This window comes from Harmonia axyridis, chromosome 3 (assembly GCF_914767665.1).
Source record: "Harmonia axyridis chromosome 3, icHarAxyr1.1, whole genome shotgun sequence".
NCBI lineage: Eukaryota > Metazoa > Arthropoda > Insecta > Coleoptera > Coccinellidae > Harmonia > Harmonia axyridis.
In genome coordinates, this window is record NC_059503.1 from 30,758,203 (window position 1) to 30,781,167 (window position 22,965).

The 22,965-nt window shown below is 33.8% G+C and overlaps 2 protein-coding genes across 5 annotated transcripts in view; one reads left to right on the top strand and one right to left on the bottom strand.

Annotated features, from left to right (window-relative positions):
• LOC123675152 (vinculin) overlaps positions 1–5,669 on the bottom strand; it is an 18,538-nt gene extending 12,869 nt beyond the window's left edge. For 2 of the 4 annotated variants that reach the window (XM_045610438.1, XM_045610434.1), the window contains exons 1-5: positions 2,773–3,047; positions 1,225–1,332; positions 989–1,171; positions 724–927; positions 328–627 (exon numbers count right to left, since the gene is read on the bottom strand). In XM_045610438.1, the coding sequence (XP_045466394.1) occupies positions 328–627; positions 724–927; positions 989–1,171; positions 1,225–1,332; positions 2,773–2,829 (852 nt within the window). In that variant the 5' untranslated portion in view covers positions 2,830–3,047. Of the gene's footprint in view, positions 1–327; positions 628–723; positions 928–988; positions 1,172–1,224; positions 1,333–2,772; positions 3,048–3,085; positions 3,228–5,556 lie in introns of those variants that run through there. The other 2 variants (XM_045610435.1, XM_045610437.1) reach the window with 2 other exon arrangements.
• LOC123675153 lies at positions 3,325–21,095 on the top strand. Its single transcript, XM_045610439.1, has 8 exons — positions 3,325–3,485; positions 3,595–3,750; positions 6,210–6,374; positions 13,015–13,185; positions 14,949–15,223; positions 16,241–16,362; positions 17,404–17,567; positions 20,449–21,095. Exons 1-8 carry the CDS (start codon positions 3,416–3,418, stop codon positions 21,039–21,041), a joined length of 1,716 nt encoding a protein of 571 aa, XP_045466395.1. The 5' UTR covers positions 3,325–3,415; the 3' UTR covers positions 21,042–21,095.
• Positions 21,096–22,965: the final 1,870 nt, after the last annotated feature.

Here is a 22,965-nt window from a genome sequence, read left to right on the forward strand (position 1 = left end):
AGCAATCCATTGACAAAATAAGCGAATCTCAGAGTAATTTTGCTAATTGTTTTTCATTTGCAAAGTGCTAATTTTCATACAAACTAGATGCCATATCATTTACTGCTTCTCTGAACTGCTCTATAGTTAAATCAAGGTAACCAAAATGTAGGTATTTTCCTCTAGTATTTGAATTGGATTTTTTTAGTAATTTAACTGTGATTTTCTAGTTACGTTTTTCTATTTTTCTTATATATGAAAAAATGTAGCCTTTTTTACAGTTCAATCATGAAACCACACACAACTCAATATCAAATCAAACATATTCAATATTCAATGTGAACTTACCAGTAACCAATCATTAGCGGTGTTGATTTTGTTCTGAATAGCGTTCTGCAATTTTTTCAGTACAGTTAAATTGTCAAGTTCTGAAGTTTCCTCATCATAACTTGTTAGCTGAAGGACTCTTATTATCTCATTTATCTCATCAGTCATCCTCATAGCCAGGTAATTTCTATTTTCTGCTGCTTCTTCAGCCCCCTTTCCGCCTTGTGATACGATGTGAATGTAGATTTTCATGGAACAAATTAAGATCGGAGCCAGGGTTTTGATTTGCTCCAAACATCTGACGAGTATTTCGGCATGCACCTGTTATAATTATTATTAGTTAAATATAAAAGTGAATAATCAAAACCTCAAAAAAGAGAGGGTTCAGTCAATACTCTCATTAAGATTAATTTTTACCTGATGAGTGAGCTCTTTTTCTCTAGCGCTAACTTCTCTGGATACACGACTCAGGCACGGACTCAGATCTCTCAAAAACTGAACCAGTTCATCTAAAGTTTCAATAACTTCAGCAACAGCGAGGTAGTCTAATACTCTGTGACATTCCCTTATAATTTTTCTAACTTCAGATTCATCAAAGCACAACAATAAGGCAGAAGTGGCCTAAAAATAAAAATGATCATTAAAACTTCGTAATATATCATTGAATGGTGCTTCTACTAACCTGTAAAATGCCTCCACTTCCATCTATCAGTCGTTTTCTGGCTGGTGAACTATATGGATCATCTTTCAGCATACAGGAAGCTTCTTCTAATAATTTGGAAGACCTTTCTACTCGTACCAATGCACCTGGCATGTCTTGTTTCAAAATTTGATCATCTGAACTGTTTATTGTTTCCCTTCCAACCTGAAATAATTAGTGAACTGTGTCTTGCTTTTTTTATTGATTTGAAATCTAACCTTCACTAAATTGAGGACCGCATTGCTAACGGATCTAACTGGTTGTTGAAGATCGGGCATGGGGAGGCCATCTTCAGCTTCTTCATGTAAAATAACCAATTTTGATACCTGAAAAAGTTAATGACCACTAATGAAGTTTTATAATTTTTTGGTGACTATCTCACGTTAAGATTAAAGTAAAAATTGATAACAAATTCAATATTTGCATTATGGACTTTAACTATACTCAGAAAAAAAATATTATTGGCTACATATTCATCCTTCCCAATTTCTTAATTTGCCAAATTTCACAATTATTTTAAATAATGAATAGTTATTCATTCCTAACTCCAATTGAAATGTTCAAAAAGTTATAATTCTTAACTTATCAGGGAAATTGTATTTGTTATTTTTATACTTTTCAATTTCATGAATGTATTTTGCATAGTTTTCAAGGCCTAATTTTATTTACATTTTAATCTGTCCAACCATTTGCTTCAGTTAAACAATTAATAGAATGTGGCTGTAGTGATGATGAGACACAATAAAAGAGCCTACACAGAAGGTGTAGCTTCTCAGAGGTCTTATAGGCCTAGAAGAGTTAAGTTCAAACATTTTTCATTTTAAAACACTATTAAAATTAATAAAAAATTATAAAAATTATCATGTGTTTCAATGAAAGCTCTGAACATCATTTTAAAGCAAATAATACACACAAAAAAATCGTATTTCAGCGATTTTTTTCACAAACATGAATTTATACAAAAATTAATTGATTTAATAGAAAAATCATTTCGCAAAAATGACACTAAAACAATGAGACTGAAAATGTGATAACATGAATAGATGTTCTTCACCCAGTCTTGGCCTATAATTTCAAAAATATAGTATATTCTACTTGGAAATGGAAAAGAATTTTCAAGTCCTATTACAAAATATTCTGTTGAAATGTGTGAAATTTTCAGTGTTTTTGAAAATTTACATTTTATGTTGTCCTTTGATTACTAATTGAAGAAAAATGTTCTTAAAACTTTCCATCTATAGATCGAAAAGTAGTTCATGTAGGTGTTAAATATTCGCATAAATGATTTATAAATCAATTGAGTGGGTAGAAGTCTGAAGAAATAAGTTCATGTGATCCATATAAAGACAGGAAGAAATATAAACAATCGCTTATCTTTAAACAGTAAAGAAAGTGATTGAAATCCTTGCTAAATACAGTAAAGGCGTGATGAAATTTTCATAATAATCGATGTGTGTTTCCAGTGAAACAAATGTAAACAAAGTATTGGTCAATTTTCATGACCAAATGAAAATTTAATTTTATTAGGCATGATATTTAACATGACAACGCCTACATTTTCCGAAGAAATAATGAGAATTCTAAATGCGGTTTTGAAATAGAATGACAAATCCCTTATCTTGGGAAATTTTCCTGTTCATGTCTTAGAAGAGTCAGAATTCAAAGGTTTCCAAATCTACATATCAAGTACGAAAATAGATCATTTTTATTTATACGGTTACGGTGTATATGTAATAATTAGTCAGAAACAATAAAATTTGAGTTACCTGTTGTGCAACTGGGTCTAAAATAGACTCAATTGTCTTGGTATGAAACACTGGCATATTTATAGGATAATCCAAAAAAATTAAACACAATACCCGAAATCGTCAAACTTCACTATATTAAATTCGATGATATCTAAGGAATTCGATGTTCATAAATAGTATTTCATTCAAACCCGAGCCGAATTTTAATTCTTGAAACTTGTTGAAAGGCGGAAAACGGAAGAATATTGGGAAAATTATAAATGACAAATCAGCTCAGAAATGTTAAATTTAGAAGTGACTTGAAAACTGAAAGGTTTGCTGCCTATCTTACCTGTCATCCCGTTGAAGCGCCACCTCGTAATGATATATAGTATCACAGTTTCCCATCGAATTCAAATACATTTTATTATAAGAAATCTTAGATTTTCGATTTTCCAATTGTTCCCCCTGGGATAAACGAACTGGGTTTCTAATCATTCAAATGACAAATGGTTATACAGAATCTGCAACGAGATTGTATTGTTATAATGATAACTATTTCCGCTGGAAGTCGAATTGATAATATCGAAATTTTAAGGATACCACTCGCTTCTCTTCTAGTTCTTGTAGGCTTGTGCGAGGACTGAGCTTTTTATTTATAAAATTTTAAATTTGTACGAAAATGAAGTTATCATTCAGTATCTGTTTACTATTGTGTTTCTCTTTGCAGATGATAGAATCGAGGATTAGTTGTGAGTAATTTATCTGAAATCATATTGAGTTCGTATTTGAATCAACTCAAAAATGATTTAATTCTTAATTTTTGAAAATTTTCTAAACATTCGAATCAAAAATTTGCAGATTGTCCAACTCCAAAAATAACGAACGGAAAATTTAAATACCGACTTAAAGCAAAATTCGTTAAATATACCTGTAACCCAGGATTCATTCTATTTGGGGACAAATACAATAACTGCGAGCATGGCAAATGGGATGGCCCTCCACCAAAATGTGTCCGTAAGTTAAATTTTTATTTTTTCTGAGGCGAAAAGTTTTTGAATGATTTCTGATGACATTACTGAAAGTATGAGTAAAGAAAGTGTAAAGATGTCTAGAAATATTTTTATATAGACATCTTACTCATAGACCTATTCTCATAAAACGTTGAAGTGTTATAATACTTTAAAATCAACATCTACAATTTCTTAGACTATTTTCCTAATAATAATTAAGTCTATAGTTTTACTTTTTACTCAGGGTCCAGGGACAATCTGTCTCTGGTTTTACTGCCAGAGCCATATTGTTGTTAAGTTACATATCAACTTTGATTTCAATCATTTTCGCAATCTTTTTCAAGGAAATATATTCTGGTAATATAAATATTCTACCCAATCTTACTTAATCTGACTTAAAATGGATATTTCTCCTAGGTTTATTATTTTCCTTCATCTACCCCCTTTGTCAGCGTCCCCCTTGTTTTTCCCTCTGTGATTATTGCATTTGTCATCGGTAAACACTTACACGTTGTTCTCGGTTTTATATCATTTTCGTCACAAAATTTTAATACTGCAGATATCAAAGAAGTAAAGAACTGAACTGAGTTATTCGCATCGAAAAATTGTCTGTGCCGTGTTTTACATTTAATGTGTTTCATTCAAATTGCAAGACATCAGTTTTGAATTGACTACGCAGGGTGTTCCTAAATTGGAGGTACAAATGAAAATGACATATTCCTCGGATCATTTCAAGAAATAAAGTCCTATTACATGGGTTCGCAAACAATTTTTTTCCGAGATACAGATGTTAATGTTTAAGTTTTTTCCTCATAGCACTTTCCCTTCACAAGATATTCAACATAAATTTGGCATAGATATTCCATTTCGAAGTTTTCATCATGTGATGTGCTAATTTTGAATGCAAATCTACAAGGTAATATATTTTTTCTGGAGGAGTGCCCGTTTCTTTCCACCAGAACTTTTTTTTGGTAGGTAAACCACTGGTAGTTCAGAAAAATGTAAAAAAAAACTCGGGTCCAGTTCTACACTTATTGGTTTCTTGTCGGTTCTTGTCAAACAATTCTTCAGTAATCCTCGAAAAAATTCCAATATTTATATGATCCATTAGCTGTGATTAAGGAATAATTAATTATAAGTTTTGGTACTTATTCACCCAATCTATAGAGAAGAGTACTAAGGATTCAATAAACTTTTATAAGCACCACAAAAAAGTATGACTACAAAAAACACCCCGAATTTCGAAAATAAAGGGTTTGCGGGCCCATATATTATAGTACATTCTATTCTCAAAATTATTAAAGAAATTTCCCATTTTTCTTCGTACCTCCAATTTAGGAACACCCTGTATAAGGTAAGAATAATAAAATATGCTATTATTTCGAGTAATTTTTGGTTCAAATTTCGTTATCAAACCTTTCTTTCTCACATGGCAGATATGAGTAAACGTTGTCGTAAAAAATTTTTTTTTCGATTACCTACCCCTAAGAAAAAGAAAGATCTACGTCCTTGCTCCCAAAGATAACAAATGTTGTTATCTCAGGCTAGTCCCTTCAAAACTCGCCAGTTTCAGGTAAGATGTCTAAAAACATGGTGTATGCACTCGTCAATTTTTGAATAGAATGAAATTCGACCAAATTGAAAATATTAATAACAAGAATATGCCATAACTTGTTGATAGCGCTACCTACAGTTGACTTAACGAAATTTAACTTATATTCTCAAATTGGCAAAACAAAATCTAATCAGTCAATGCACTAGGTTTTTAGACATCTTAGTTTTAGCCAAAGAACCTGTATTATTTACTTACTTTATTTTATGGGTATATCCTGAACTTTTTGATTGAGTGGGCACACTACACCAGTGCACACCGTGTTTCTAGACCTTTCATGCGACTAATCGTAGATGCGATAGATAAGCTGTTCTATTATCAAGGCACTGTGAACCTTTTTTTATCGCCAATTTTCAGGTACCTTATTCATTTGCAGATTGGAAGTTTATCTCGTTTCATTCATTTAGGAAGCCAAATTTAGTTGATCCATAGACAATAGCGTCAGTGATACTGATAACAAAAACGCTTTTTATTGAATAATTGACATACAACATACAATGTGTATCATAAATAATAATTGGAAATATTTCAACTATAGAATCTTGAGCATAAAATATGAAGATTTCACTCAAATTACTTTGAAAAAAGCATTTGACACAAAAGAATTTTGACAACTGATGCATGTATAAAGTGCGCTCAAAAGATCTTGACTTTACTTTTGTGCTTTCCTCATTTTGTTTCAAATTTTATTCAAATCTCTGTTTATTCTAAGAAAATTTCTGACGGCTTACAATCGATAGACAAAATTTTCAAATCAGATTTTTCCATTTACGAAATACATATAAAATTTATTCTTATTTGAACTTCATGAACCCACCAGCAATAATTAAAAACTTCAATTTGTAATTTAGGACCAGGCTGTAAGAAAGTGAATGCACCAAACAATGGAATTATATACCCAACGCATTCAGGGGCAGTTTTACATTTCCATTGCAAATATGGCTTCCAGGTACATGGGCCGAATATGACCCTTTGCAATGGTACGATGTGGAGTTCTCATTTGCCCATATGTTTGCGTGAGTACCATATAAATGTAGAATTCTATAACTAGAATAGGTTAACTGCTATTTTTAGATAAAATAAAACGAAGTAATTTCCACTATATTATTTAATTGTTAGCAACAATTGTTTCGCCATACTGTGGCTTCATCAGGCTACATTTCTGAACTGATAAGAGTACAATATAAAAAAAACATATTCTTGCTTTTCAGCGTTTTATTATAAATTTTCCTAAACTATACATACAAGTCTATTTACAAGGGGAAATATACAAGAGGTAATCGCTTAAGTAATAGGTTACGTATTAGCACCTGATCATTGATCTTATCTAATATTATAATTATGTACAATGTTTTGGTTTCTAAATTTATTTGTGATTAATTTTTTTACAAGAGGTGTGTGGAGTCAATAAAAAACATATTCATCTCCGGTAGGATAAATGTTGATAGATTAGTCGTTTGGTCATGTAAGTATTAAATGATGTATCAGTCTATGTTTCAATTTAATGTTGGTGTTTTGAGACGTTGTCGTTCCTAAGTATTTTGTTTTGTCTAGTTTATTTGTTGTAAGGTTGAAAAACTTTTTAGTTTGTTTAGTTATTGTTTCCTGAATGGTTTCAGTTTGTCCGAGTTCATGGAGTTGTTTGATTGATGTGTATCTATTTTTGTTGAGTATGATTCTCAAAAATTTGTTTTGTAGTCGTTGAAGTTTTTTGTAATTTGTATCTGAAATTTTGCTCCAAATTGGATTTGCATACAAGAATGCTGACCTAATTCCTTGTTTAAAAACCCGAAGTTTGGATTTCCGGCTGAGTTTGCTGTTTTTACTGATCAATGGGAAAATTTTGTTGAGGATTGTGTAACATTTTCGTGAAATGTTACCTAAATGCTCATTGCTCATTTTATCTAGGGTGACCCCAAGATATTTAACCGAATTTTGAATGTGGATTAACTCGCCGTTGAATTTTACCTTGATGCTGATTGGTGGAGTTTTCCTTTTTTGGGTGAAGTGAGTTAGAGTTGTTTTTTTGGCGTTTATTTTAATTTTCCATTTATTATAATATTTTTCTAGTTCATTTACATGAGCTTGAATATATTTGTTGGCATAGTTTGGGTCTGATGATTCCGAAAGTATAGCCGTGTCATCTGCGAAAATTTTTATTTTTGTCTGGGGTGTTTTTGGAATGTCATTAATGTAGTAATTGAATAGGGTTGGAGATAACAATCCTCCCTGTGGAACTCCTGCAGAAATTGAATATTTGGTTGAAAGAATTTTTTCTACTCTTACTTGGTATGTTCGACCCTGCAAATAGGAGTGGATAATTTTGATTATATGAGGAGGGAGTTTGGTCATAAGAAGCTTGTAAATGAGACCATTATGCCACACAGTGTCAAAAGCTTTTTCAATGTCTAAATTCAGCATAGCAGTGATCTTTTTATAATGGAAATTTTTTGTTATTAGGTCTGTGATAGTTGCTAGTTGTAGAACCGTGCTATGGGATGTTCTAAATCCGTATTGTTCGTCTATTATTTCGTTATAATCATTTTCGTGGTTTTTAATGTTATTCAAAATAATTTTTTCAAAAACTTTTGACATTGTTGGCAATAAGCTTATGGGGCGGTAGTTGGATGCAAATTTTGGGTCCTTTTTAGGTTTAGGAAAGGAGAGGACTATCGCGTTTTTCCAGGAGTTCGGAAAATAACATAGTTTTAGACAGCTATTAAAGATATAGTTGAGCTGTGCTATAGCTTTCCTCGGAAGATGTTTCAGAGCTAGATTACTGATTTTATCTTCTCCGGGTGCTTTTTTATTTTTTAATGCCTTAATTATTTGTCTTATTTCATTGGGGGAAGTTGAATGATCTGGGGGAGTGTCTAAATTAGAGTTAATAAATGAGAGAACTCTTTCATCAACTGTTCTTTCAGTTTGACGGTCGGACATACCACGTGTTGAATTATGAATTTTTGCATAATTTTCTGCTAGATGTTCAGCCTTACTTTCTTCGTCGAAAATCAAACCATGAGGTCCGTGCAATGTGGAAATTCCACTGGGATTAGAGTTGTTTTTCAACGATCGAGCAATCCTCCACATTTCATCTGAATTGGTTAAATTTTTTGTAAATTTTTCCCATTCTTCGGTTTTCAGCGAGTTTAGCGTTGCCCTCACAAGATTCACTGAGTCCTTATACTGTTGAAACAAGCTCATACTATGATTTCGCTGGAGTCTTTTGCGTAATTTATTTTTAATTTTAATTAGTTCTTGAACGTGAGGTGGAATCTTTAAATAGTGGTATTTCTGCGTGTTAGTTGTAATCGTGGAATGGTGTAAACATTGTTTGATGATTTTGGTTAGTTGCCTAATGCAATTGTCGATGTCGTCCGTTGTGTGGAGGTTGTTATTCATTTTTACGTTTTGATTAATTAGTTCTTTGAATTTCTTCCAGTCTGTAAAGTATGTAGCTTTAGGTTTTGGTAGAGAAGAAGAGTTAGATTTGGGTATGGTCGTTAATACGGGAAAGTGATCAGAGTCTAATTCTTGAATTGTGAAGGGTTGGGTTATTGTTATGTTTTTGGTTGTCATTAGGTCTATTGTTGACGGTGTATTGTTATTTGTAGGATAATACGTATATGAATTTCTTGGAAAATTTAAGATGTAATTTGTACTATCCAAGTATCTTTTCAGAAGATTGCCGTTGGTGTTGGAAGTAGTACAATTCCAGGAACTATTTCGACAGTTGTAGTCACCGGCTATTATTACCCTTTCGTCAAGGTTCATCAGGTAGTCTAGTTCGTCAGTGTCTAATGGAGTTTGGTGACCGTTATAGAAATTTACAATTGTTAGATCGTTTATCTTAATTGCTTGGGACTCGGAATTCACAGTATGAGTTTGTATTTCAATAGGTTTCAAATGTTTCTTGTAGTAAATAATGAGGCCTCCACCGATATTTTTCGGTTTATTGATATACCTAGTAAAAGTTTCGGATTTTAGGAGGTTTACGTTTATTCAATTTGGATTCTTGTATGCAAATTATTTCGACCTTAATTTCGTTAGTTAGGGCTTCCAGTTCATTAACTTTATTAGTAATACCGTTGGCATTCCATGATATAAGATTAATATCTTTGAATAAGGCTTTAAAAGCCATATTTTTCTGATAAATTTAGAATTATTGCCACCTTATCCATAGGGGATGTGCAATTTTTAAGTTTAATTTTCAGCTCTCTAACTAACGAAATGAGTTGTGTTAAATTACAGATAGAATTTAGTTCGTTTAATTCATTCAGAAGAGTTTGGAAGTCGTCTAGGTTGTCTGTTTTAGTGATTGGTTTTGTCGTCGGAAATTGGTCATTTGTGACCGCACTTGAATAAGGCCCGGTGCACACATCCGATTTTTGTAGTTACGACACCGTCGTCGTGTCGTACTTGCGGCCTGTGGTACAAAGAATCAAATGGGAGCATGCACACTACCCGCCGTGCTGTTGCGACGTCGTAACTGCCAGCCTACGGTCGTTTTTTGGTAGCATGTCCCTCTAGGCCGCAACTGTGCCGCAGTCGTAGATGCGATCTCTCAGTACTCTATTCCAAATTGGCCCGCGCACACATACGACGTTTGTCGTGAGTTCGCATAAAATGGCGGAGAGGGAATTGGATATTGAGCTATTCATTGAACTTATAAATTTCTTATAAAATTATGTTTCTGTATCAAAAGATTGAATCTTTTTGTCAGAGATAACAAACTGGTAGAAATAAGACGTTTTTGTGTTACCTACTCGATTATTATTGTGAAAATTAAATTGTTCTCCGAAAATTCAATTAATGCAAATATCGCATTAGATTTATGTAAGCGATAATAAACGACGATAATTGGCAATCACTTATCAAGTCTAGACAAATTTTAGGGTTGAATATTCTCGAATGACCTATGTCCTATACCAAACAAAACGAACGAAATTTTTAATGAATTTTTTTAATTCTGTTGAAGGAGTTGAAGTTCGTTATAATTATTTTTCTGATGCCATGATAATACGAATAATTACTGAATCTCTTTTTGATCTTTGACTGGAATGATTTTCAGGATATTTTGCCTTCTTGTCGTGTTTTAACAACTATTCGAATGAATATTTATTTTTCCAGTTATTAGAAATACAAATTTTCAGATGGTGTTAACTTGGATCATTAAACGTAAATATTTGATTAGTTAATGAACTTAATTGGCGCAATTAGACCTCACACGCACATTTTAAATATCAAATCTCCTTTCATTTCGTTTTGAAAATTATGGTGCTAATGAAAGGACCGCTAACACCAAGGATTACACGAGTGCAAAACTCCTTTTATTCAGCATTAAGTATTGAAAATCGGCACTTCAATATCTTTGAATTTTTATCGAGGATATGGAAATTGAATTATAAGTATGTGAAACATGTCTCTTGTGGAAATATACAGAGTGGCCACTTTTTTAATGGGATTGTATTGGTAACTTTAAAACCATAAGAGTTAGAAGGTCGGTCAAATAGAGATGAAGTTGCATTCATAGAAGCATTATCAAGCAGTTCATTGAACAATTTTTTTGCGATGGTCGTCCATTATAATATAACTATATATAATTATATATTATATTATATAATAATATCGAGCGCCGATCGCACACACACACACTGGCAGTGTGAACTAGTGAATTGATCCGACTCCGCAACCACGCCGGTGTCGTATGTAGTGTGCATTGAATAGGTACGACACCGCAACGGGTGTCGTAACTGCAAAAGTCGGATGTGTGCACCGGGCCTAAGGGAATTTGTTTGATTCTATAATAGTCTTGGGGGGAAGTCTGGGGAAATCTTTTGAAGTAAATCGCGGTGTGTTTATTTGTTTTAAGGTTGTTGATTTGTCGGTGCTTTTTATTGATTCCACATACCTTATTAGCACAGGACATTTAGAGTAATTGGCCGTATGAGGCCCGTTACAATTCGCACACTGAATTTGATCTCGATCAATAAACTTCGCGCTACACTCCGAGGTTAGGTGGTTTTTCCCGCACTTAACGCACCTTGGCTTAATGTTACAATTTGCCGATCCGTGTCCGAATTTTTGGCAACGGTGACACTGCGTGACACTTTGTTTTTTTGTGAAGTCCTGCCACTGTACACGAACGTTGTCAATTACTTGGATTGAATTCAGATCCTGGGGGTTAGTTTTTTTGGGGTAATAGACTAAAAATGAATGGGGGTTTGGTCCTTTCCTTCTCAATTTGCCTACTTTGATTTCTTCGGGTTTGATTCTGCCTCCTTTTGATAGTTCCTCTGCCAGCATCGACTCCGTCATAAATGGGGCGGCTTTTATAACCAGTTTTTTCTTTGCATCCTCCTTGGCGGTGTGAGAGAAGTATTCAATGTCTTCAATCTTCAAGGTATTGATAAGCGATTTGTAGTCGTTCACGTCAGTTGTATGAATTATTGTTGCATTGGTGTTATACTTCACCGAATATTTGTTTTTAAGGATTGATTTAATTTTTGAATGGAACTGCTTATAGCATTCGATTTTTTGTATAATAGTTATAGGGGGGCATCTTACAGGTTTGTTCGTTTTAATTATTGGATTATTAATCGTCACGGGCGTACAATCCGTTTCCATCGCAACCTCTGACTCTAAAATCCCGAAGGTATTCTTCGTTTTTGGTGGAATAATTTCTTGTGGTCTTGGGGCACGTACCGTTTTTTTCGGAGATGTGAATTCTAGATCACTATACACATACGCCGTTGAAGCCATCTCGTCTTCGTGTGGAATAGTTTTTTGATTTTTACTAGATCGCAATAGGCGATTAATAAAATCACTTGAGACACATCCGCCTCGGTTAGTTTTTAATCTTTTCACTGAACACTGTTTAATTTTGCTGTTTAACCAAAACACTTTGCTAAAATTCAGAATGAATATCAGCAAACACACTGAATAAAACTTACGCTCAAGATATCTACTCAAGATCGTTCCGGTCGACTCTCGCTTTCCGGTGAACTCTGCACTACCTATTATATCTCCAGCCTCCGATAAGAGTACAGAGGTTTTCGGAATCTTATATAGGAACAAAATTGACAGAAAAATATTCGAAAGGGTATCATAAATTACAAAGTTATATTGGACAATTTACCACCTGGGATTTCCAAACTATAGGAAGAAATTCAATAAAGGGGATGAGTTTACATCCGTTTGTTCGTTTAACAGAATATTTTGGGTATTATACCTGTTTATTTCTAGGGATTCTAAGAGTGTTAGTCTTAAGCTCTTGTTTTCTAAATGAAGAATTTCAAAGTTATTATTGAAGGTATGGTCCCATTCTTTCAAGTGATTCGCGTAGGTTGAAAAAGAAATATCAGATGTATAACTCTTTTGGTGTTCCTTTATCCTTTTATTGAAAGATCTTCCTTTTTGTCCAATATAAACCATAGGGCAATCATTACAGGTTAACTTGTAGACACCGGATTTAGTTTCTTTATCTGTTTTGTCTTTATTGTTTTTAATGAACATCTCTAAGTTGTTACTTGTTTTGAAGGATATTGTGTAATTGAATTTTGTCTTTAAATAATATAGTGGAAATTACTTCGTTTTATTTTATTTATAATGAATTTCCGCCAAGTAAGGACCGAATCCATTAAATGCTATTTTTAGCTTCCAACACAAAGCCACCCTTGACCTGTGACTTTGAAAATCCTGATCTATGCGGCTGGACCCACGACCTTAATCACGACTTTGATTGGAGAAGGATGCAATTTTATACACCAAGTGGGGCGATTGGCACTGGTCCTTCTCACGATCACACCCTAGGAAAAGGAAAAAATGGCAAGTATAGACCAATATGTTACATTTGGAATTTCGATGTGCCTCTATATAGCGCCCGTAAAATATCATTGTATAGGTTCTCAAAGATATAAAGTAGTTACGACCTTTAACTATTTTGCCGTTTTAATGAGTTTATTGAGGCCCTATTATAAAATTATCCCTAAACACTTGGTCCGCACGCGCCAGCTGTTCAAGATCGTATTTTTTGAAATTTTGGACCAATTGTTTTGGGATAGTTTTATGATCCTCAATTTTTAATTTTTTGTTGAAAACTAAATACAATCTACCGGATTTTAAGAGAAATTTAATATAATGAAAAAAGGCATCAATACGCTCTATTAGTGATGACGTCACACACCGCAATTTTAGTTCTCCTGTCAGTGTTCGGAATCCAAACAAACAAATTGTCATTCAAATTAGTACGGTGTCGTTGAAGAAATTGGCTTATTTTGATAAATAAGATCATTTAAGGGACGATTTTACTATTAATTGATAGACAAAAGGCACGAGTGCCAGTACGTTCGAACTTGAAGTTCAACTAATAAACACGGCTTTTTACAAAATCTGGGGAATGATACAGGATTCAAACTTACTGGTATTAACCTCGTTCCTTCTGTCTATCAATTAATTCTGAAATCGTTCCTCAAACCTACTCTTATTTATGAAAATAAGCCAATTCCTTCACCGATACCGTACTAATTTTAATGACAATTCATTGGTTTGGATTCCGAACACTGACAGGAGAACCAAAAATGGCGGTGTGTGACCAGTGGCGTACCCAGACATAAGACTTGGGGGGGGGATAAAGACAAAATTTTTTCAATTTTTCCTTCTTTTGAAGAAGTTTTCCAAAGAATTTTGCTTACTCATAATAAGATTGTGATATACAGGGTGTTTCCTAAACATGCGGCAAAAATTCAGGGGGTTGTTCCTTGGACTATTCTAAGAATATTTTGTCCTTTGATGATTTTTGAAAAACCTATTTGTTTCGAAGATATAGGGGAAACAAAATTTCAGATAATAACATTTTATTATGAAAAATTACATGAAAATTCAACTCAACCTACAAAAACTGTTGAAAATGACCACCTCTAGCCAGCATACAAGCATCCAATCTTCTCCTCATTGACTGCCGAACCCTTTCAAAAACACCAGGATCATTTCTTATTAAGTTACACCCAGCAATGATCCGATTTCGCAACTCTTCCACATTTTCTACTGGAGTGTTTAATCTGTATTCCTTTACCATCTGCACTTATCAATTTTTAGTCAAAAAACTGGCCGTTTTTAGTAATTGGAATGTTGTTGAACAAATTTAAAAATAAATTGTACCTACTTAGTAAACACAGTGCGGTACGCATTTTTATTTAAACTATTATTAATTTTAAAAATATGAAAAATGTTGTTCGCCCTGTATCTTCGAAACAAAGAGGTTTTTCAAAAATCATCCAAGGACAAAACATGCTTAAAATAGTCCAAGGAACAACCCCCTGAATTTTTGCTGCATGTTTAGGAAACACCCTATATAAGGTTGTAACATATAATGGATATTCCTTCTAGGGGGATATATCCCCCTTATCCCCCCGTTGGGTACACCACTGTGTGTGACTTCATACTAATAGAGCGTATTGTAATACATATTTGGATTGGCGATTTTAGTCTCTTCTATAGAAATATACTCTGGCGGCGACCCTGTCTATAGACTATAGTTGTAGGACTTGTAGGTATCTACTGTGATCATAAATATTTTCATATTCTTTCAGGTTACTACATGTACATAGAATCTTCTTCGAGAAATGAGAATGACACGGCCAGACTGATCTCACCCGTCTATGAAAAGACTAACAACAACACTTGCTTCATCTTCTTCTACCATATGTACGGAACAACTATAGGTACTCTGAGGGTTTACCTGAAAAAGATTAATGAAAAATGGGATTTTAATCCCTCTGCTGCTTTTTTCCAGCAACATGGCGACCAAGGAAACGTATGGATCAGGTCCATTCATCTATTCAACCCCATACCGAATGACTTTCAGGTGAGAATGGGATAAATGTAAAATGTCTACAACCCTGGTGTGCTCACTCACTCCTGAAAAACCTTGAAATTAAAGTGGCGACTTTTGAAAGGATCAGCCCTCTTGGATTTTAATGGTATTGGTCCCTTTTTACTTGATTTCTGTTCCGTTTCTTATAGCGCTCAGGTCGTTCTGTAGTTTTGAGGTTAACTCAAAAGTCGATCAACTTTTGACAGAACAATTGATGAAAATTTCAAAATGATGGCGTTGATTGGTCAATTCACAGTGACTTTATTAATAAATTAATATATATAGGTCAATTCTTTGTATGGCGCCACCTTAAGGAAGAAAAAAGAAAAGGGACCTTTGCCCTTCCAAGTCGAACACACCAGTATTTTAGACATCTCAAATGAATGTAATTGATCCACATTAGTTTAAAAAAGCGGGAAAATCACTGACTAGATGTCTGGAGCTTTTGAGCTATCAATGGTACAGAGACTTAATGTGGCTGAGCCTAAATATGGTGGCTTTTTGTTTACATTCTCCATTTACCTGATTTTTGGGATTTATTCATTTTATTCAGTTACTGTAGTATTCTTCAGTTAAATAAATACAATATACAATCAAATAATATCAGGCTCAATAATTTTGATTTTGACGTGTGTCAGTTCAGTTCAGTGAATTGTATTCTTAATTTGTTTAGTTCTATGTCCATGGTCGCCATTTTTAGGTTCAATTTGAACGAATTGTCGCCACTGTGTATTATTAAGTCACTATAATCAATGGCACACGAGATCCGAACCTAACCCCTTAAATTTCAAGTTTCTGGGTTTTTCCGTTCGAGATTTATCGTGTTTACGGCTGACTAGAATCGAATTTGAGGACGGATTTTTCATAAGTGAGTCGAACCTTATCGTTTTAAACCATTTCCGACTCAAAATTCGAAAATGACAATGACGAAATTATACATAGAGCGGTCTGTTCTCACAAATTTTAGATCTCAAGATGTACCATCAATTGATAATTTTTTTCTAACAGATTGTCATAGAAGGAGCAAGGGGGGACGGCTACTTAAGTGACATAGCGATAGACGATGTATCGATAGTACATAATTGCAATTTAGCAGATTACGAAGATGCCGAATTGTCCACCACAACTGAGTAAGTATGTTTTTTGATTGTATGTTTAGGTATACATATATTAATTTTGTCCCTTTCAATAATCTTTTGACTACTGAGGTGGCGCAACAATCATGTATACTTACGCGGAGTTTGAGAATCATAGTTTATGAAAAAGTTTGTTTGGGCAAAGAGCTTTATTTTGTCCGTTCATTTCAGGGTTTTGCTACTTTTACAATAAATGAAATATTGTTCACAAACGGAACAAATGCCAATGGTGAAAAATTAAAAATCGTCGGTCATGTCTGAGAAAGATAGTCGCTGAAATTTCTCTACCTCACGAATAAATTCGTATCATTTGAAACAATACGCTCTATTAGTGATGACGTCACATACCACAATTTTAGTTCTAATGTCAGTGTTTGGAATCCAAACAAACAAATTGTCATTCAAATTAGTACGGTGTCGTTGAAGAAATTGGCTTATTTTGATAAATAAGATTATTTAAGGGACGATTTTACTATTAATTAATAGACAGAAGGCATGAGATTAATGCCAGTAAGTTCGAACTTGAAGTTCAACTAATAAACACGGCTTTTTACAAAATCTGGGGAATAATACAGGATTCAAACTTACTGGTATTAACCTCGTTCCTTCTGTCTATCAATTAATACTGAAATCGTTCCTCAAATACTCTTATTTATGAAAATAAGCCAATTCCTTCAACGACACCGTACTAATTTGAATGACAATTCATTTGTTTGGATTCCGGACACTGACAGGAGAACCAAAAATGGCGGTGTGTGAGGTCACACTAATAGAGCGTATTGTTCGAGCATGAAACGCGTAGACGTTAGTCTATGGTCCGTTCAAATATAAGACGGAGCAATATAAACAGAATAAATCGCATGGTTTACGCTTAGAGCAACTATTATTGGTCGAACAGTCGAAAATCCTATCACTCCTTCGTCCCTAACAAAGTGCCAAGATCATACTCGCAACAAAATTTGGATATCAATTGTGAATTGATGATTTATTGTTAGTTATTCATTATTATTGTAGTTTTAATACCCTTTTTTGCAGAGAGATCAGCAGTACAGATTTTTTACCAGACAACGTCTTTTCTTGTGAGGGAAGATGCTTTTCCGATGAAATACCGATAGGCAATCACAGGATGTGTTCTTGCCATGAAACTTGCTACTACAGAAGTGACTGTTGTCCTGACTTCGTAGATATTTGTGTATTAGGTAAATTTCAGTTTTGTTGTAAGTGTTTATGTAGGAGAGAATAATGGAGTTCGAGTGATCGCGAAATTTCATAAGCTTGCGCGTAAACAATGTCAACACTGATGACTCGGTCACAACACAACGCAAGATTATACATATGAATTCAATATAGATTTGATGATTGATTCATACATACTTCGCTAAAATTGTGCTAGACTTTCCCTGTTATTATACTGACTTTCCGCTTTATTTTCTTGAACTTTTATACGTTTTTGAATCACCCGCATTATTCATCGCTTTTGTCTTTTCGCTTACGCATTCTGGTAGTGTTTTTCCTACACCGTTTTTTGAAACCAGAGAGTTACCCTCACGTAGGACACAGCGATATGTCCTACGTGAGCGACTAATGTTACAACGCGAGCGACGCCAATTTTATGTACTACGCGAGCGATGTGAGCAGCGCGACTTTTTTTGTCCTACGTAGAAATCTACAAACGCGACATAAATATGGTTGGGTTGGGTTGGGATTGTGCATTGCGGAAGATCAGTCCGTTGTCATACGCTTGTAGAGAAACAGTTATAATGAAGTGGTCAAGAAAACGTAAATTATTCATATATGAAAATGTGGCTTCAAAAATGCTAATTGTAAGACGCAGAAAAATGGGAAGAAAGAGAAATCCAACAAATTAAATTTTTTTGGAACGAATGAATTTCACGAGTTTCACCACTTATATAAACAATTAAGGACTTCTCCAAAATTATTCCACAGTTATTGTAGATTGCTTCCTACAACATTTAACTATATAGAAACAACCAAAAAAAATCTAAGAAATACGTAAACCATTACTGAATTGAAATTTTTTTTTCAATCTGCATGGATACCTACGTATTACATATAAATAAGGTTTATTTATTATTACTCAATGATATATTAACCTCAACTATATTTATTTCCTTCAAATGAATATTTCTTCAGCATTAGTAATATAAGTTATGCGTAAATAAATGAAGTGGAATAATAAATGATGATTATTGGTGGGATTTCAAATAAATTATTTATTTCCATGAAACTAATATTTGTTTGACCATAGATCCAATAAATGATTCATTAAGTATACTGCATTTTCGATAATATCAAATAAACACTTCTCTCAGTGTATATAATACTATAGTTAATTTGTCAATCTCACTTGTTTCCCCCAGTTCATCGGCAATTCTACTCCATTCTCTATCCACCAACAGTCGATTATGATATCTTTTATCAGTCTTGTCCCAGAGTATACTGGAATTTCTAACAGCCAGTATTAAAACACTTCGTTTAAATCATTCATTGAAGAGCGGCCGAAGTAAACCTGCCTGCATCAACAAGAACTACTGAAGTTCGCGCGAATTCCGCTTGGAAATATCAAATAATTTGATCGCCGACAGAGCGCGAAATTTGCCTGAAACAGTTTTACGACCGATACGACTGCACGTAGGACAGCGCTATTATTTTCCAAGGTTTGATAAATCGCGTTTGGTCGCGTTGCCCTCATCGCTCGCAATAAATCGCTCACGTAGGACACAGCGTTAGAGCTGATAACCCGCACCAAAAGGGCCCTGTGAAGACCTGGGATTTGTACCTGATGGTCCTGATGGCCCATTTGGCAAAATCCAAGGGCGGCATTTCAAACTTGATAAAAAAAATTTGCATGTGTAGAAATTCAAAGTACCAAATTAATTCAGTCAGCAACAACAGGAAGGAATACCGACAAATTCTTTTAACATCAAAAACCATCTAAGGGGCCGCATTATACTCATAGATATCCAGATGTGGCGTGATCCCCGCATAGTGATGTTTACGAGTTATTGACGCTAAAAAAAACACATGCAGTCATTAGGCTTGTCGGCGTTCGCTTTGCGTTGCCGAATTTTATTGCCACTTGTGGTCCTGGATTATTTTCATTTCAATTCTCTAATCAGAATGTTGATTCCTCAGAATGGAATGCAAAATATAAGAAAACAATTCCATTTCATCTCTTCCAACTGATCCTTCTCGAGAAATATAAGAAGTTTTATTATTTCATACCACATTTCATTATTTTATACTATTCTTGATTTTTTAAATCAAATTATCTAGTGTTGGGTATGGGCGCATTCGAATTAAATTCGGTTCATCCGCATTATCCGATTATTTTACTCGATAGTCTCAAACAAACAAAAAAAAACAAATTTTCAAGCATTTTCTAAAATCGAAACTGAGCTAGGAACCTGAAACTGCAGGGCCCACTCTAGAGGGGCGGCAACTAATGAAGGGCGGCATTATCTACTTTTTCTGGTAAATCTGGATTAGTGGAAGAACGAATTAAATATATTTTTTTTTTAAACGAATTTCACTATTGATTTTTTTTATTAAATTCAATAATCTCAAACACTTTTGCATCGTGAATATCTATAACATGTATTCGAATTCAAAATAATTGTTCATTCGCATCATCCGGTTGTTCAATTCAATCATATCAAAGAAAAAAAAACGAATTTGTTGTTTGCCGAGGCGGTAGAAACGCTTGAGCAGACGCTGGACCCCTATCATCCAATATTAATATTTAGCATTCTGCAGAGTAAGCTTCTGTTAAGGCGGAAAAATGGGTCTCTGCTTATAGCGCCAAAATAGGTATCTGTCTAGGGCGGCAGTTTGGCTAGCAACGGCCCTGCATTTGGTAAACCATCATTGTTGACCACAATTTTTACAGTATTATTTTACATCATTATCGAATATTTCTCTGTCGCTCCAGCTTCACACGCACGCATATACAGTCCATTTTTCTCTATTTTACTGAGTTATCGCACTTAACAGTAAGAGTTAAAATAAATACACACAAAACGTACACCCATAGAATTAATATAACATAATTAATTACAGCATTATTTGACCCATTGGAAGGAACAACAATGGATTCATCTACTATTCCATCCACAACGACTACTCGAAAATTAACCTCTCCAACAACCACATCTGAAACAGATCAGACAACAAAAATGCCAACTTCAGCATACACAGAATACACTACAAATATAATATCTGAAACAAAAACGTTCGATATTTCAAAATCAGCTACTACAATTATAATTAAGACTACAGAAGAAAACGAAATAGATGAAATAACAGATAATCAAAGAACCGAATCTGAATGGAAACCATCTACTGAATTCTTCAAAAAAGTCCCCAACTATTTCGATGAGGACGTCTCAGAGAAGGATGTTGCCCGCCTGAAGAAAGGATATTCTAAGAAAAAAATAGTTATTTCGAATTTTGAAGATGAGGGCACTTCATTTGTTACTTATATCTTGTTAACGTTTGGAATTATTTTGATATGTTGCATTTTTATTCTTGTTATGACAAAGAAAGGTAACCGATCTAGGAAATTTAGATCAGGTTCTCACGGAGGCAGCGCTAGTGATGTTAGATTCTTGACCAGTGATGAACTTTTGGATCTTAACTTAGCCTATGAATGAATTATGAATTATGTGAATCAATTCAATTATACCAAATAAAATAATTTACTTATTTGTTAGTGAGTCCGTTCAACTCTATAGGAGTCGATGATTAAGACAGGAGTTTTGGATTATTATTTTCAATAGTAAAAGTTTGGAATCGTTCGAGAAAGACGAAAATTTTAACTCCCCTGGAAATTTCCTCAGTTTTCGTGTTTGCATCTAAAATTCGAATAAATTCCAATAAAAAAAAAGATTCTGCCATGTGCCGTCAGAACCTCTAAAACTATTAGAGCTATTTATTAAAATTTGTAGAAAAAATCGTTTGCTACAGCGCATAATCCATGATTTTTCAGGCAAACAGTGAAAAAATCATTTCTCGAGAACTTAACAAAACATAATCATTAAACTGAGAAAATTCGATGTTACGGTGATACTGAATAGTTATAATTTTTTTACCGTAAAGTCCTAACAAGTTTTTGCATATGTTAAGACCCTTTTTTCATTTTAATTCAGATCTCGAGTTTCAAGTCCGCAGCTGGATATTCGCTGAATAAGATCGATTCGCTTAAAGAATCGAAATTTTAATTTTTTTTTCACATGTCGAGAAATTCTATGTTGAAAGAGGAAATAATAAACGAAAAGGTAAAGTTTGGACTGTTGTCTAATTTTGTTCAAACAATCATTTCTAACCATTGTCTAATATAGTATGTATAAAGAATGGATTACACTATGCTAATATAAAGAGTGTTACTTAATTGGAGGTAGAAACGAAAATGGCAGATTCCTTGGATAGTTTTGGTACTTATTCACCCACTCTGTACTGAAGATTAATAAAGATTTGATAAACTGATAATTGATATAAGCATCGCTAAAAAGTACGACACTCTAGAAACACACCGTATCTCGAAAACAAAGCGTTTCATGGGATTTTTATTCCTAAAATTATCCATTTTCCTTCGTAACTCTAATTTAGTAACATCCAGTATAAGGTAAGAACAACCGAATTGGTAATAAAAAAATTATTTCGAGTAATTTGGTTCAAACTTCGTTATCAAACTTTTTCTATCACATTACAGATATGAGCTCGGATATGAGTAACCGTTGTCGTCAAAAAAATTTTTTCGATTAATTTTTTTTTTAATTCGATCGAATGAAAAAAAACCGCTCCATGGATTGAATTGAAATTCTTTGGGATTTTTGTGGTGATATCGAACTGTAAAACGCACACTCAACATTGATGGTTTTTTCGATATTTTCAATTCAGCGCTTGATTTGCCAAAAAGCCTCTAAAAGCTTTTCAAATTAATGTGGAGAATGAAAAGAAATTCTTTCCGAAAATCCTATAGCTACTTCCTGTAGAGAATTCATTCAAGATTTCAAAACATCCCTTAAATTTTCTGTGCAATCATTGATTGGTGACAATCATTGATTGGTGAGATATTGATGGTTAAAGACAAAAAGGTCCTTTTCAATTCAAAGTTCGATATTTCAGCGAGAAGTGCTCGTATCGAAATTTTGAAAAAATTATATTGAATCTGAATGAAAAAGTTATCTCATTCATACAGTGGTTATGTTGGGAAAAAAAATTTCCAAGTCTGTATGCCAAAAATGAAAACCGAAAAAATTTCGCAGAAATTTAGATAATGTATTCATTAGGATTGAGTGGTACACGTTGCTTGAAAAATTTTTTCATTATGAGATCTCTAAAGTATAAACTCCAATCTTCAAAAATTTTTGTTTCAAATTGAGATACGACCATTATTATCGAAAATACAGCCATTTGAAAAACCGCTAAAAATTTCGAATTTTATTTTGATCTTTTAATTTATGCCACAAGTGTATATCATGAATTCCTACATAGATTCAGTGCCATTTGAAGTGTCTATTTCCATCGATCAAGAAGTGAAAAAATATTGGATAGACATGTGCGTTTATTTTCAAT